Source organism: Delphinus delphis, chromosome 2 (genome assembly GCF_949987515.2).
Source record: "Delphinus delphis chromosome 2, mDelDel1.2, whole genome shotgun sequence".
NCBI lineage: Eukaryota > Metazoa > Chordata > Mammalia > Artiodactyla > Delphinidae > Delphinus > Delphinus delphis.
The window spans coordinates 131774381-131790277 of record NC_082684.1 but is presented as its reverse complement, the minus strand read 5'-3'; the positions used below and the strand labels follow the sequence as shown (position 1 = coordinate 131790277).

Genomic DNA, 15897 nt, shown 5'->3' with positions numbered 1-15897 from the left:
CCTGACTATCCCACCCACGTCTTGAAATGCTCCACAAAAACATTTTGAGAAATGAACATCACATCTTAACAACATGGCAGCAACTTGCACATAAGAGCACGGTAAATATAGTCACCCTGAAGTTCTGAGTCTACCCTTCTTATGTTTCTCGACTATCGTTCCTTTTAATGTTTACCCACTGTTTCATGTCCCTAAACTAGTTGCTTATGTGAGGACCCTTTTACAAAGGCTTGTAGGTGCCACCTTGTGGAGAAAAATGCAAACAGGCAGGTCTAGAGATAGGCTGTGAGTCAAGGAAATGACAAGGAGAAGCACGAGCCTCCCTCTTTGCTGGTCCCTGGATTCCCCCCCAGTCCTCCAAGGGCCTTTTGATTGGACCTGTGGATCCCGGCTGTCTGCACCCAGGAGGCCGTGTAAATTGGGCCAGTGTGCAAGCAGCCTCCATCCTAGAGCACAGTTCATCCGCCCAACTCGCTCTTGCCTTTTTGCTAGTAATCCGGCTTCCAGAACTTTGCCCTGTAGAGTGTAGACAAGTATCTCTCTGCTCCTTTCTGCAAGAAACTTCCTAACCCTGACCCCTTGGCTGCCCAGACCACAGCTCCTCACAGACCCATCCCTCCTGAGGCCCTACAGAGTGCAGATACAATCTGACCAAATACTTTAAACAGAATTCTCTTTAAACAGAGAATTTACCAGTCAGCCTTACATTTTAAAAGTAAAGTGGAAGTCCAGAGGTTTCTACTATTCCGTACAGAAATATGGACACCTTACTTTTATAATAGAGCCGTTGTCCTTGTTGTAATTCATTCATGCCCCGCCCCCAGCCATTTCAGTCCATCAGGAAGGAAGATCACGAAAGCGAAGCACTGAAATTTTAGAGTCTGGAATCCCCCTACTCTCCAGGGAAAGACGACCCTGGTGGGAAGAGGGGTGGTAATTCTCTCACTGCGTATCAAATGTTTCCCTCTCAGGACTACTTCCCTCAGATTTGTAAATACTCATATAGTTGATTCTCACCCAATTTTATCCTAGGAGAGCACCAACATTTTCTTCCAGTGGAATCACTTGGTAAGGTGCTATTCTCTAATGAAATAAGATGAGGTACTGAAAAGGGACAGCCGTAAGCTTCATTAAAACCAGATTGCCAGTTTCACAATTACCTTCTTTAAGGAAGCCAAAATACCTTTTATCGCATGGACCATTTCTTCCCTCCAAATGAATGACATTGTCAGTTTGTTTCCCGTTGATTCCTGTTTCCGATTTAATTTTGTCCTACATGAAGCAAACTCCTCTGACTTTAGACATGGCAGGATTCTTCACATCAGGGCTGTATCTTTTTTTTTTCCCCAGACACAATTTAGCACCAGAAGAGACTTAGAGATGATCCAGTTCAAGAAGCAAGTTGGTTCCTATCATTTTGATCTCTTGATTCCTCAAGCAGCTGCTACTTCATTCAACACTTACTATGCACCTACTGTATACCAGGCACTGTGCTCTTTCCAGTACATAACCCTGCTCATAATGAAGTTTAGCCAAAAGGCAAGATTCAAGAGCTCTAGAAGGCTACTGGCTAGCCTGACAACAGTGGGGAAGTGTTTTTTAAAACTGGATAATTAAGTATTCTGTGCTCATCAGCTTCTGACACTTACAGATGACTGTTTTTGCGCTTCTAGGAAATTGCCATCGTTTTAAAGCTTTTTTTCCAGGGGATCTGTGCTCCTAGGTGTTCCGTGAGCTGTGGAATAAACTAGAGCAGTGCTTCTCAACCGGGGGTGGTTTTGTTCCCAAAGGGACATTTGGCAATGTCCAGAGACATTTCTGTTTGTCATACTGAGGGGGAGGGTTGCTACTGGCATCCAGTGGGTAGAAGCCAGGGGTACTGCTAACCATCCTACAATGCAGAAGACAATCCCCACAACCAAGAACTATCTAGGCCAAATTGGCACTAGAGCCGCAGTTGAGAAACCGTGGCCGTGAGGGAGAAGAGCCAGCAGGAAGGTGAGACGCGGGCTTCCGAACCCTGCCAGCCCCTCTTCAACCAGAACAGTTCTGCTTTTCTCATTTTACGTATTGGAGTTCTCTCTGTTTCTGCATGAGGTTTTGTTTGAAAAGTATGTGTTTTCTGCTTAAGGAAAAGAAGAAAACGACTGAGGTAGAAGGTAACTCTTTGCCTTCCGTATTATAGTTGAGACACATTGGGACGGATCAAGTGGGCAGCGGGATGAGGGCCAGTCAGGGGCAGACTGGAGCCTTCACCCTGAGCCTCGGCCTTGTCTGTGCAGGGCTCTGCATGCCTCCCTCTGAACATACACATGCCATATTGAAAGATGGCGTCGTGTCTGCCTTTTGATTTAAACCAGGGGTTGGCTTTTTTTTTTTTTTCTGTAAATCACTAAATCATATGTATTTTAGGCTTTGTGGGCCATACTATCTCTGTTGCAACTACTCAACTCTGCTGTTATAACACAAAAGCAGCTCTGGACAGTGAGTAAACTGTAAGTAATGGACATGTTTGTGTTCCAATAAATCTTTATTTATAAAAACAGGTGATGGGCCAGATACGGCCTGTGGGCAGCAGTTTGCTGACCCCCGATTTAGACCATAAGGAGGAACCGTGTTGGTTTTACCTTCATGTCTCCCCTGCCTAACACCGTATTGGCACATAGTACAGGCTCCTCAGGAAACATTTACCAAACTATATTGAGGGTCAGTCGTGCTGGCACAAGTGCTAGAAGATTTTCGTGAGAAAAACAACTGGAAAAAGATCCCTCCCGTGTTTCCCAGAGGATTTCTGTATAGTGTTTAACTATTTCCCTATGTTGGACATTTAGGACGTTTCCATGTTTTCATTAATAATAATACTGTGATGAGCTCCTTCATAGAGAAATTGTTGGCCTCATTTCTTATAATTTCCTTAGTGTAAATTCCTAGAAGGATTCTTGGGTCAGACAGTATATATTGCTAAATAGCTTTCCAGGAAGGTGGTATTGATCTACATTCCTGACCGTAATAAGAGGGAGATACTTATCATAGGCAAAAGATTGCTTTCAGCAGGGTGTCATGAATAAAAGTTTGGGCATCCATGTGTATTTCCATGAATTAGCTCACCATAAATGTAAGTAAATTGGTGTTAGCGACTAATCATTTTAATAATAACGTTCTCCCACACTGTTGGGAAAGCATGGTTATTAAGGCACATTGTTTTACCTGTCGGTGTCTTCTAACCAACCAGTTGAGTTTACCCTATCTGATGTGTTTACTGAGCACACACAGAAACATCTGCTTCCCATTAGGGAATCAGAAGCTCCACTATCTGCACGCCTGGCACCAGCCTACCCTGCCATGATGTACAGAGGCCTCCTCCCTGTGAAATTCACCACCAAATATGTCATCCAGCTTGCTCATTTCCCACAGGAAATTTCATTTAGGTTAATTTTGGCATACAATTGGAGGCAATTCTTGAGCAATTTCTCCTGTGTTGGCTTACAACCTATAAAATTTTCCTACAACATGTTGCAAAAATCACTGGAAGAGTATAAGGATATATGATAGTTGTCCAATTGCCTTTGTAACCACAAGAAATATCTCTTTTGAACGACAGTACATGGTGAGCGAAAAAAAAAAGAGAGAGAGAGATGAAGTATAGATCAGGGGCCAGGGACCAGATGTTTGTTCTGTCCTTTATCACTCAATGCTATTGGAGAAGTAAGGGTGCAAAGGAGCCATGTAAGCTGTCTTACCTTTATGGAGAACTTGGCCCTTTCTTAGCACTTCATGCTTTTCTGAATTTCTCCAAATGAAGAAGAGAATATCTGCAACTGAGAAGTAATAGAAAGTGCTATAGAAATAAGAGTGAGTCTGAACACTTATATAAGGATGGGGTTTACTTTAAAATGGATAGATTCCAGCTGAAATCAAGTCTATGAAGACAATGATAAGCCCAGAGTTGCCTGAGAAGCCACTCTATCCAGCATCCTGCTAAATGCCTTCTGTGTTTACCTCAGCTGATCCTCCCAATAGTGCTATGAGGTACCGCCCCAGCCACAGATCAACTGAGGCTCAGAATGGCTGATCAACAGCACTTTGGTGGTGCCTCTGAAAGAGTTTAGAGACACAGACCAGCACTGTTAAGTCAACCCCATCAGAGACCAGTTGACCAGACTTCTGATCTGCAAACCAGAATTCAGGTCAGATTCATTTCTGAGCACCGTCCCGAAAGATCTGGATGGTGGTGGAAATGTTTTCGGCACCAAGCCCAGAGAGAAGCAAGCCACCCAGCACCACACATAAGTCAGGGACTGAGCCAGGACTATGCTCCGGGTTTCCTGATTCCCAGTGCAACATTCTTTCCCTCGTGCCGAACTGCTTTTCCTGCTAAATGACGTCAGCTCCACTTATCAACTTCTACCTCCATGTTTTAGAGGAGAATACCGGCTGCTTTAAAGAAAGCAACAAAGCACAGGAAGCTATAGATGTGATAAAATTGTATAGACCTATACACCAAGAGAAAGTGCAGGTAAAAAATGGCAAAATCCAAATAAGGTTTATCCTTGAGTTAATATGTTATACTGATGTCCATGATACGCATGGTTTTGACAACATGCTGTGCTAATGTGAGATACTGTCATTGGAGGAGCCTGGGTGATGGGTCACTGAAATGCTCTGTACTGTTTTTGTAACTTCTTGTGAGTCTTAAACTATCTCAAAATTATAAGTTATAACAGTGAGAAAGTTATGTGACAGTAATGTGATGGAAAGATGAGCTAAAATATTTATTCACTTCCTGTGTGTATAATGGTAAAACAGGCAACGTGAGAGAGATACAAAATGTGCTTGGTGTTTCATAATGCTGGAAGAGGAGAATGCCAGAGTCACTTCTGGACCAAGCTCTCACAGTCACTATAGTAACAGTGCTTTGAACTTGCTCCTCTGCACCTAGGTTACAGCCACCATCCTCTCCTTCGACAAAGCTAGAACCTTCAGTGTGACCTCTGATCCTTTGGAGGGGGGCAGTTTTTGCATAATGGTTACAAAAATGGGATTTGTGGTCAAATCCAGCCCCACCTCTTATTAGCAGCATAGCCTTGGGCCAGTTACCTAACCTCTCTCTGAAGTCTTAGTTTCCTAGTTTTTCAGCAATAGCACAGATTGCTTTTAAGATTAAATGAGAAAACTACATATTCAGAGGACCTGGAATACGACAAAGACTGTACATGTTAGGTTTGATGATGCTGAGGGAGGGTAGGAGGAAGACAATGATCTGAGTTCCCTTCTACCTCACAAAGGCCTTGTCCATTTTGCTTCCTAAGCATCTTTCAAATCCTCTTCATGCCATCATCATTCCCCTAGTTCAGACTGGGCTCTTGCCACATTCTGCAGACGTATGCACCCCATTGTTAATTATCAGCTTTCTAAAAGAGAATTGATCTGGCCCAGCATGACATAGAGAATGCAGGGACTCCTCGTTGCCCAATAGCGTGTGATTTTCTGCATGTGTGTCTAATCGCCCCACTTAGATTCAAATTCCCAGAGTCAGGATCCGTGTCAGAGTCAGCCTGGGATTTCCCAGATTTCGCCCAGTGCAGTCACTCGACAACATTAGTGATAAAATGTGCATTTACGTGTTTAGATCTTGCCATGGTTGATCCTTCTTGCGCTTCAGATTCTAGCCCAAAGGTCACTTCCTTAGCCATGCCCTCCCTGCCTGGACTCCAAGTCCAAATTTTCCCTCATTATATCATCTGATCTTCATAATAGCCCCATGCCAGAGAAGGGACAGTTGTCAGATATGTAATTTACCTATGCCCTCAGTGCTAAAAATAAAGGTCTTGAAAGCACGTCGTCTGCCCAGTTCGCGTTATGGGGTTGTCCCTCCTGCTTTGCGAACTGCATGTGGGACATTTTGCAACTCCATAGCAACTGAGCCTCTCGAAGACCCTGGCTAGGCACTAGAACACTAGAAGGGTGCTCTGTTAGCCTTTTGTCACCCCTCAAGGAAGGTTCACACACTCCTTGTTCTGACTTCTCTCTTAAGGAGTGAACCCTGGATGCTCAGAGTCCAGAGATGGGCTTTGAGGAGGCAGGATGTTACCTTCAGTTCTTGGCGTCACTTGTGCAGCCACATGCGTCCTTGAAGCCAACCTCCAGGCTCTTAGACATCTACCAGGAAAAACTGCTGCAGCCCTCCCTCCCCATCGTCTAGATTCATCCTGAGTGGCAGTGTGGTGCAGGAAATCTGGTGTGGGATCCTTTGGAATGTGCAGAGCATTTTAATATAGTGTCTATTTCCAAGATAAAATGTTGTTTTGTCTGTGTGTGTGGTTGTCTGAAGCAATCCACGTCTGTGTAATTTCCTTGTGATCTCATCCCATTCTAACTGGGCTGCGGGCTGAGGATTCATGCAAAGTCAGTCCCTGTCTTCGGAGGTTCTTGTTCATTCCTGAAATATCCCATACACCCCACTGACAAGAGAAAGACTCACTGGACTGCCTGCTCTCCCCTCTCTGAGACCCACTCCTCACTACAGCTAAAGTTATCACCTGAAAAACAAATCTGAGGATGGCCCCCGCCTTCTTCAGTGGTTGTTGATATGATAGAATAAAATTCCGATTCTTCACCCTGGCAAACAAGATCCTTAACGGATTCAGCTAAGTTCTCCAGCCTCCTTTCATCCTTAGCAGCAAACCTACACTTCAACCGTGTCTGTCTATGAGCATGCTTTCCTACTTCCTCAGTGTTCTTTCCTACTTCTGTGCCTTGGTACACATTGTTGCCTTTACCTGGAGTGCCCCAAGGGAATGAGCTCCATCTGGGTTAAGTTGAGGCCAGGGGTAGCAAGAATGGATCATGTAGTGGGGAAGGGAAGAAGTTAAGATTTTGCTAGACAGGGCAGGGTGTGAGTGCTATCAGCTTTTCTGTTCATCTTCCCCTTCAGTGAGAATCAGAGGCATCTCCATTCAGTTAGAATCTTTCTTTAGCAACGTGGGATCTACTTTCCCAAACTTCTGCTGATGGTGGTCTTTTTGTTTGTTTGTTTCAAAGCAAAGGAGAACCCGGAGCAGGGGTGCGGGCTAGAAACCACGCACAGAAGGCGTTTTCCTTATTTTTCTGCTAAAACGTGCGCAGGGCAAGGGCAAGAAATATTTGAGGGAGGAGAAATTCATAGCAAACGTGGCACTTTGAAAAGCTAATTGGATGTGGAGGAACATGTTGAGATGATGTTCTGTTATTGTCAGAAATAATGTTTTACAGAGAAGCTATTTGTGAAGAGAGACCAGTTATTGTCGATGAACTAATGTGCACTCAGGAATATGGAAATAATAATGCAGATGTACAGTGCCTGCAGAAAGATGTCAGTCAAACAAGAAGTTGGAGGGGAAAGAAGGAAAACCTTTTGATCTGACTCTGCCTGTAGGATTTGGCCTGTAGGACCCACATGAACAGACCCAGGATTGTTTAACAAAATCAAAAGTGGACTTTGAATGGTTTGCTGAGCACTTTGCCCCTGAGGTGGGGTCTGACGATCGCTCTTAGAATTCCAGAACCAACACAAACCTCTGATTCAGCAGACATGTGTCTCAAGTTGTAAAATACCATTCTGATTTCAAGTATCATTTCCTATCCCCGTAAACCAGTGAAATAATCCTGTCATCCCGATATTTCATTGTCCAAACTATAATCAGCTCACTTCTATCTGCCAACAGAAGTGTGACAGAATCTTCTCTGTTCAGACCACATGTCCCAACTTTAAATTCAGGATACACGAATGTGAGTCCTAGGGACTCAGCTGCAGACATGCAAAAGGATTCTGTGAAGACCATTCCATTCAGTCCTAAGGTTAAATCGCCTAAGAAACACATGAATAGGGAGGGGGAAGATAAAGCAAAAAGATCTTGGGATGAATAATGAGAAGATTCACTGGGGAGGAAACGCAGGAAGGTCAGAGTTCCTTTAAACTCTGATGTATCCCGTTATTTAGATGCGTCTCATCCAGTTTGCCGATGTTTCTGGTCCTTGCTTCCCTGTACCCTTCTGCCCTGGGAGAAATGCTTTAGACGAGCCAAGCAAAAGTCCCAACGGCTCAGCTTTTCAGAGTCACAGTGACCAGTGGGGACCGAGACCTCAACCAATTTGATTTAATTTCCTAAGAAACAGGGCCTGAGAACACTACTGTTGGGGGTACTTGGCTAAGTGTTTGTATCATCTGTCGTTTAGGACAGAAGACTTGAGGACAAACTCCAGTTTTAAGTCCCAAAAAACTTCCAACAAGGGGATGGATTTTCAGGACAACTTCACTGTCCAACCTGTTTAATAAATATCCAGTCCCCACACCCTCCTTATGTATTTTCTCTGTGTTATTTTTCTCCTGATTACCAAGGGTGCTTGTTTTACTTACTTATTTACTGATGTGGCTTCCGCTTCACCCCTAGAACGCACATTTCACACATAACCTAGGAAGGAAGTTCCTTGCCCAGAGTAGGTGCTCAGTGGAAATCCGTTGAGCCAAGGGAAGAATGAACTTGCTTATCTACAGGATCTGGATGGGGGCAAGGAGGAAGTTCAGGTCGAGACCCACCAACAGATCTTCAGTCATTCCCTCTCCCCTTCCTCCCTGGGATGCTCCTGACATATGCTACAAGAGTCTCTTGTTTTCCACCTCTTTGCAGAGCATTGGCTGTGATGACTACCTAGGCTCCGACAAAGTCGTGGACAAATGCGGGGTGTGCGGAGGCGATAACACGGGCTGTCAGGTTGTGTCGGGCGTGTTTAAGCATGCCCTCACCAGCCTGGGCTACCACCGAGTTGTTGAGATTCCTCAAGGAGCCACAAAAATCAACATCACCGAGATGTACAAGAGCAACAACTATTTGGGTAAGCTTGATCTTTTTCCAGAGGAAACCAGCTGTCCCTACAAGATGATTTATTCCTTCCAGGACTGTGACACGGCAGTGTCCAGAGGTCCTTGGACCTGTACAAGGTGCCACTGGGGAACGCCAAAGCACTACCTGGCCTCCCCTTGAAATGATATGGAGAAAGTAAAAAAGTCCTTCTTGCGAGGAAATGTTTAATATCTACATATTTAAACCGGTCTTTCTTCCTTCCAAGAGAAACAAGGCTATGAAATCAGGAATGGCCTAAATTGTTTCTCTGAAATAGGGGAGGCTCTTTGAAATGCCAAGAGATCTGCCAGTCTTTTTCTGTTGGAATTTCAGGGGCACAGGGGCAGTTGGTGATCCTGTCCGGTCTCTCACTCTGCAGGGGTCTAAAGCAAAAGCCATTTTTCTCTTCTTTCTGCTTCATCAGCCTGGGGCAACAGTATGTGTGTGTCTTTGGAACAGCTGCAGAACCCGTCAGCGATCATTTTGGGCAATATCATCAATGTTGGGAGACCATTTGTAACCCATTTTCCCACAAAAGAAGATCTTTGTTGATTCTTCCTTCTCTGTTTCTGGCTGATTTTATGCAAAGCAAATCAGGTCCTGCAAGTTAATTTTTAGCAATTCTAATTCATGTAAACATGGATAAATCAGTTAACAAATGGTATAAGGAAAGCAATTTCTTAAAAACATTTAATGAACAGCAATATACATTTTTTATTTTTTTGATTATTTATTTAACAGAAATTTAAATAGCACAGACTATATGCTAGGCACTATTCTCAGTGCTTTACAGGTATTAAATCATTGAACCCTCTCAACAACCCTAGGAGATGGGAGCTATTCCCCTCCCCATTTCATACATAAGGAGACAGGCACAGGGCGATCATGTAACTTGACAAGGTCACACAGCAAGGAAGAGGTGGAGCTGGGATTCAAAGCCAGGCAGTCTATCTCCAAGCGTGGTAGTCTACCAAGAGATAACACCCATGAGCAATTCTGGTACACCATTGGCCATGCAGCAGTCAATGGCTGCAGCAACTGAGAGATCATTAATTTTATAAATTCGAGTACCAGGACCACCCCAGAAGACAACTCAAGAACTCTAGATTCTGAAGCTCTTCCATCTTTGTCTGGGCAAATGCATCCAAAATTAGCTTCACTTGGTTTTATTGGTGAGAGGAGGAAGGGATGGCCGATGGGACTCTGAAACAAACCCAATTAATAGTGGAAAGCTATTACATTTGCTCTGGCAAACCCAGGAGCCACCAAAGTGGCAATAAGGCTAGTTTCCCCCTGAGTTGTTTGTGTGTTATTTTTATTTGCAGAAAAAAAAAATGGTCTTTTTGATTCCTTTCTTTTGTACTATTAAAAGAGCAAATCTTCACAAACATCCTGTTCCTAGAATGGAAAATGTTCTTTTGAGGGATTGCTTTAAGTGTGACTGTGTTCAAATGCACCAGCAAACAATGCCACTTTTTGTGAGCTTTGCGTAGTTTTTAGTAATTTCCCTGGCTCGAATTAGTTCTATTCAGTAAGTGGCTTTTAAGCTGTGCCTTCCGAAGGCAAAATAGATAATCTGGGTGATTACCCACCAGATGTCTGAGTGGAAACTGCTCTCAGAGCCTCAGTGTTTTCATCTAGAATATGGGAATAAGAATCTGGACCTTACAAGTATTCATGAGAATCCATAGAATAACAGATATTCAGGACCCCACCGAGCCCCTGGCACTTATTAGCAGTTGACAAATGTTCAATCTCTTTCTTTTGTCTCAGAGACCTTGTCAGTATGTCAAAGCTTCGTGGAATACAAATTCCCTAATTCCCTGAAATTCCCTAAAAAAGATGAAGAGGAGGCAGAGGAGGATGGAAGTACCCAGAATCAATGGAAGGGTGATTCCGAAAATCATGTTCAACTTCTTATGCCCAGTGACCAGTGGGGTGCATGAGAAGTCCAGAGTCCATGACAGTATGACGTGACGCCATGTGGCCAGAGTGGGGAGAGTAGAGATAGAAGAACAGGCGAGCGTGAAAGGAGTTTCCAGAGTGATGAACAGGGCCTCCTGTTTAGGGCACTTAAGCATCACTTGGGATGTAACATCACCCAGAAGGCTCTTCTTTTTTTTTTTCTTCTTTCCTTCTGTTATTGAGATTTAATTCGCCTACCATAAAATTCATTCTTTTAAAGCGCACAGTGGATGGGATGGTCTTTTTCTCATCACAGGTGTTCTCTTCCCCTATTCCACTTAATCCTATGAAATTTCCTGTTCTGGGAAGTCTATATATGTTCAAAGTTAAACTGCATGCAATTGTTTGAGATTATGTGTAAGCTATTAGAGCACAGGTCTATCAAGCTATTTTTGAACTTTCCAATGACTGTATTTCACATTATACATTTTCAAACATTGAAACATTTTTCTTTCTTTTTTTTCTTGTCTTGAAACATTTTTCAAAGAGGTATGTAGTAGGGTTCTCCACAATCTTCCAGGTCATGATAAAAGTTTTGGTTTTCTTACCTTGTGATTTCTGGCTATGTAACCTGTATTTTGTACAAAAATTTGACTTGATGCACAAAACTTAGTTGGCTGTCTGCGTACACTTGTTCTGCAGAATACACAATGTAGAGGAAATGAATAGTTCGAATGTGTGTCATTGCTTTTTAAAAATGCACACCTTTAACAAGTTTTTTCAGTTGCCCTATTGTTTCCCTGAATGGCCTTTGGGTTATTAGTAATAAAAATCAAATTTGCCTTGTGAAATACTTGGAATTGTTAAAATGACTGACTCTCCAAACCTGACAGAGATAAAGTAGATTTCTATGAAAACAGAAGGACTTGTATTATTAGTGCTGGAGAAGGTGGTTTAATCACCTCATTTTTAAAGGTTTGTTTAAAACCCACAATATTTAAATGACTTATTCTAGGCTATTTGCTTAGTTAATAATAGTAGTCATGCTACATGTGTAGTACTTTAGTCTCCAAGTGTTTTTACATGCATGGTCTTCTGACTTTTAAAAATGGACATTCTTTCCTTTGCTTGCTTCAAAAAAGATCTGGAGTTATTTACTAAAGATGCAATTATTGAGTTAGTATGTGAAAATTGAAATTTAAAAATCAAAAACTTTGGAAAAATATCTGTTCAGGCCTTTTGCCCATTTTTAATTGGGTTGTTTGGTCTTTCTGATACTGAGTTGTATGAGCTATTTATATATTTTGGATATTAACCCCTTATTGGTCATATCATTTGCAAATATTTTCTCCCATTCAATAGGTTGTCCTTTTGTTTTGTTGATGGTTTCCTTTGCTGTGCAAAAGCTTGTAAGTTTAATTAGGTCCCATTTGTTTATTTTTGCTTTTGTTTCCTTTGCCTTAGGAGACAGATTCAAAAAAATATTGCTACAATTTGTGTCAAAGAGTGTTCTGCCTATGTTTTCTTCTAGGAGTTTTATGGTTTCCAGTCCTACATTTAGGTCTTTATTGAAGAGACTATCCTTTTCCCATTGTATATTCTTGTCTCCTTTGTCATAGATTAATTGACCATAAGTGTATGGGTTTATTTCTCTGCTCTCTTTTCTGTTCCATTGATCTATGTGTCTGTTCTTGTGCCAGTACCATACTGTTTTGATGACTGTAGTATTTTGGTTTTGGGGTTTTTTTTTTGCTGTACGCGGGCCTCTCACTGTTGTGGCCTCTCCCGTTGTGGAGCACAGGCTCCCGACACGCAGGCTCAGCGGCCATGGCTCACGGGCCTAGCCGCTCTGCGGCATGTGGGATCATCCCAGACCGGGGCACGAACCCGCGTCCCCTGCATCAGCAGGCGGACTCTCAACCACTGCGCCACCAGGGAAGCCTGATGACTGTAGTTTTACAGTATAATCTGAAGTCAAAGAGTGTGATGCCTCCAGCATTTTTTTTTTTCTCAAGATTGGTTTGGCTATTCTTGGTCTTTTGTGGTTCTACATAAATTTTAGTAGTATTTGTTCTAGTTCTGTGAAAAATGTCATGGAGAAGACATAGAGATGGCCAAAAGACACATGAAAAGATACTCAACATTACTAATCATCAGAGAAATGCAAATCAAAACCACAATGAGTTATCACCTCACACCTGTCAAAATGGTTATCATCAAAAAGACCACAAATCACAAATTTTTGCAAGGATATGAAGAAAAGGGAACCCTCCTACACTGTTGGTGGGAATGTAAATTGATGCAGCCACTGTGGAAAACAGTATGGAGCATCCTCAAAAAACTAAAAATAGAGCTACCATATGATCCAGCAATCCCACTCCCGGGTATATATCGGAAGAAGAGGATAATACTAAAAGTTATACGCACCCTAATGTTCACAACAGCATTACTTACAGTAGCCAAGATATGGAAGCAACCTAAATGTCCGTCAACAGATGAATGGATAAAGAACATGTGGTACAAAAAATGGGATATTACTCAGCCATAAAAAAAAGAATAAAATCTTGCAATTTGCAACAACATGGAACGGGAGGGTATTATGCTTAGTGAAATAAGTCAGACAGAGAAAGACAAAGACTGTATGTTATCACTTATCTGTGGAACCTAAAAAATGAAACAAATATATGTGGAATCTAGAAAAATGGTTCAGATGAACCAATTTGCAGGGCAGAAATAGAAACACAGACGTAGGGAATGGATGTGAGGGGTGATGGGGAGGGTGGGATGAAATGGAAGATTAGGTTTGACATAAATACACTACCATGTGTAAAATAGATAGCTAGTGGGAATCTGCTGTATAGCACAGGGAGTTAGCTCAGTGCTCTGTGATGACCTAGATGGGTGGGATGGTGGGGGAGGGAGGTCCAAGAGGCAGGGGATATATGTATACATATAGCTGATTCACTTTATTGTACAGCAGAAACTAACACAACATTGTAAAGCAATTATACGCCAATTAAAAAAATGAATGAATGTAACAAAACAGAAACAGACTTACAGATATAGAGAACAAACTAGTGGTTACCAATGGGGAGAGGGAAGGGGGAGGGACAAGATAGGGGTATGGGATCAAGAGATACAAACTACTATGTATAAAATAAAAAAGCAACAAGAATATATTGTACAGCACAGGGAATATAGCCAATATTTTATAATAACTTTAAATGGAGTATAATCTATAAAAATATTGAATCAGTATGTTGAACATGTGAAACATATAATATTGTAAATCAACTATATTTCAATTTTAAAAAATCAAAAACTTCACAGAAGAAAGAGGCATATATACCAAAAGCCTTGGCTAACATGTAAATAGCGATGGAGCATTCAACCTGACTCTTGAGTTTATGGCTTTCTTTGGTTTGGCCATCAAGAACTGGACCTGCTGGACTCAGATTCTGAAAGCCTGAGTTCTGGCCCTGGCCCTGCCGTAACTCACAAGGGGTTCTGGCCCATGTGTAGCTGGGAAGACAGGCCAGCTCAGCACCTCGTGATGTGTACTATTTCTCTGAGCAACGCTGAAGAAATCACGACGTTTAATGATACACAGATTTCAGGAGATAGGATGTTTATCTGTCTCATTTTAGGTTGGAAACCAATGAAGTTCTGCAGAAATGAGCTCCACTTTTCAGTGTTTATTTGAATTTTTCACTTGCTCCAAAATATAGACTAGCTGGTAGATTATAGGTTCCTAGATCTTTTTTTTTTTCGTGGAAAATACTTTAGAACCAGTGTATCTATTGTAAACTATGTAGTCTCCTTTTCCACTTGAATTATTCTGAACCCTGCTCTTTGGAAATAAAAAGTTAAATCTAATTTTATTAAAATGATTGACATTTTATATTACTTGCCTCTTCCTTAATAAGATGTTGTGAAATTATTTTAGCTGAAATATCAAAGTTTGGCATAGTTCAGCCAGCTCAATTTACTAATGTCATTATGTAACAGTTAAGAAATCAGACATAAAAGCATACCAAGCAAAAATTGATTCTACAGGACATGTTCTACCTGCCAACATGTTTACACTGTCATAGAGCTTTAGACTTAGAAGGGATTCTTTTTGTTTTTGAAGATTTATAAACTTTTAAAAATAAACTGGCAGACTTCCCTAGTGGCGCAATGGTTAAGAATCCGCCTGCCAATTCAGGGGACATGGGTTCAAGCCCTGGTCCAGGAGGATCTCACGTGCCGCGGAGCAACTGAGCCCGTGCACCGCAATTACTGAGCCTGCGCTCTAGAGCCCGAGAGCCACAACTACTGACCCCGCGTGCCACAACTACTGAAGCCTGCGTGCTTAGAGCCCGTGCTCTACAACAGGAGAAGCCACCACAATGAGAAGCCCGCACACCGCAACGAAGAGTAGCCCCCACTCGCCACAACTAGAGAAAGCCCACACGCAGCAACAAAGACCCAACACAGCCAAAAATAAATAAATTTTTTTTAAAAATTCAAATAAACTGGCAATACCTTTAAGCACGCTTTCTTAAAAGTTTTAAACAATGAAAGTAGTGGTCAGCATTTTAAAAATCAAGTATCATGGATCATCTGTAATTTGCAAGCCTTTAATTTGTTAGTTGAGCAGCTTTCTATGTGGGAAAGACTAGAGTATTTAAATAATATGATGCCTCACATCTGTATGATGATTAATTCCAAAGATTTAGTCACATGCATTGTAAAAAATTTGAACAATACAGATGATATAGAGCAAAAAGATGAAATTCTTCTTCCATGCCAACCTCACACTTGATCCACTGGTTTCAAGTGTAAAGATGGAGATAAAGGACCACTCTTAACACATCAGTGTATACCCTCCAGTCCTTTGTGGAAATACAAATAAATATATATTTTCTAAAATTCATGTTACTATATACACTTTCTGCAATGTGCTCCTTTATTTTAATGTTATATCATGATAACTTTTCATAGCAATGCATATAATAAGCTAATTCATTATTTTTGAGTAAAGAATATTCCATACAACAGATGTAACCTAATTTATTTAAGCATTTTCCTACTGAGGAATGTTGAGACTGGCTCCAGTTTTCTAATATTG

At 41.8% G+C, this 15897-nt stretch overlaps 1 protein-coding gene across 2 annotated transcripts in view; it reads left to right on the top strand.

Moving 5' to 3' along the window:
* Positions 1–15897, top strand: part of THSD4 (thrombospondin type 1 domain containing 4) — a 566477-nt gene that overhangs the window by 463569 nt on the left and 87011 nt on the right. For both annotated transcript variants that reach the window (XM_060005674.1, XM_060005675.1), the window contains one exon: positions 8667–8871. In XM_060005674.1, the coding sequence (XP_059861657.1) occupies positions 8667–8871 (205 nt within the window). The remainder of the gene's footprint in view (positions 1–8666; positions 8872–15897) is intronic.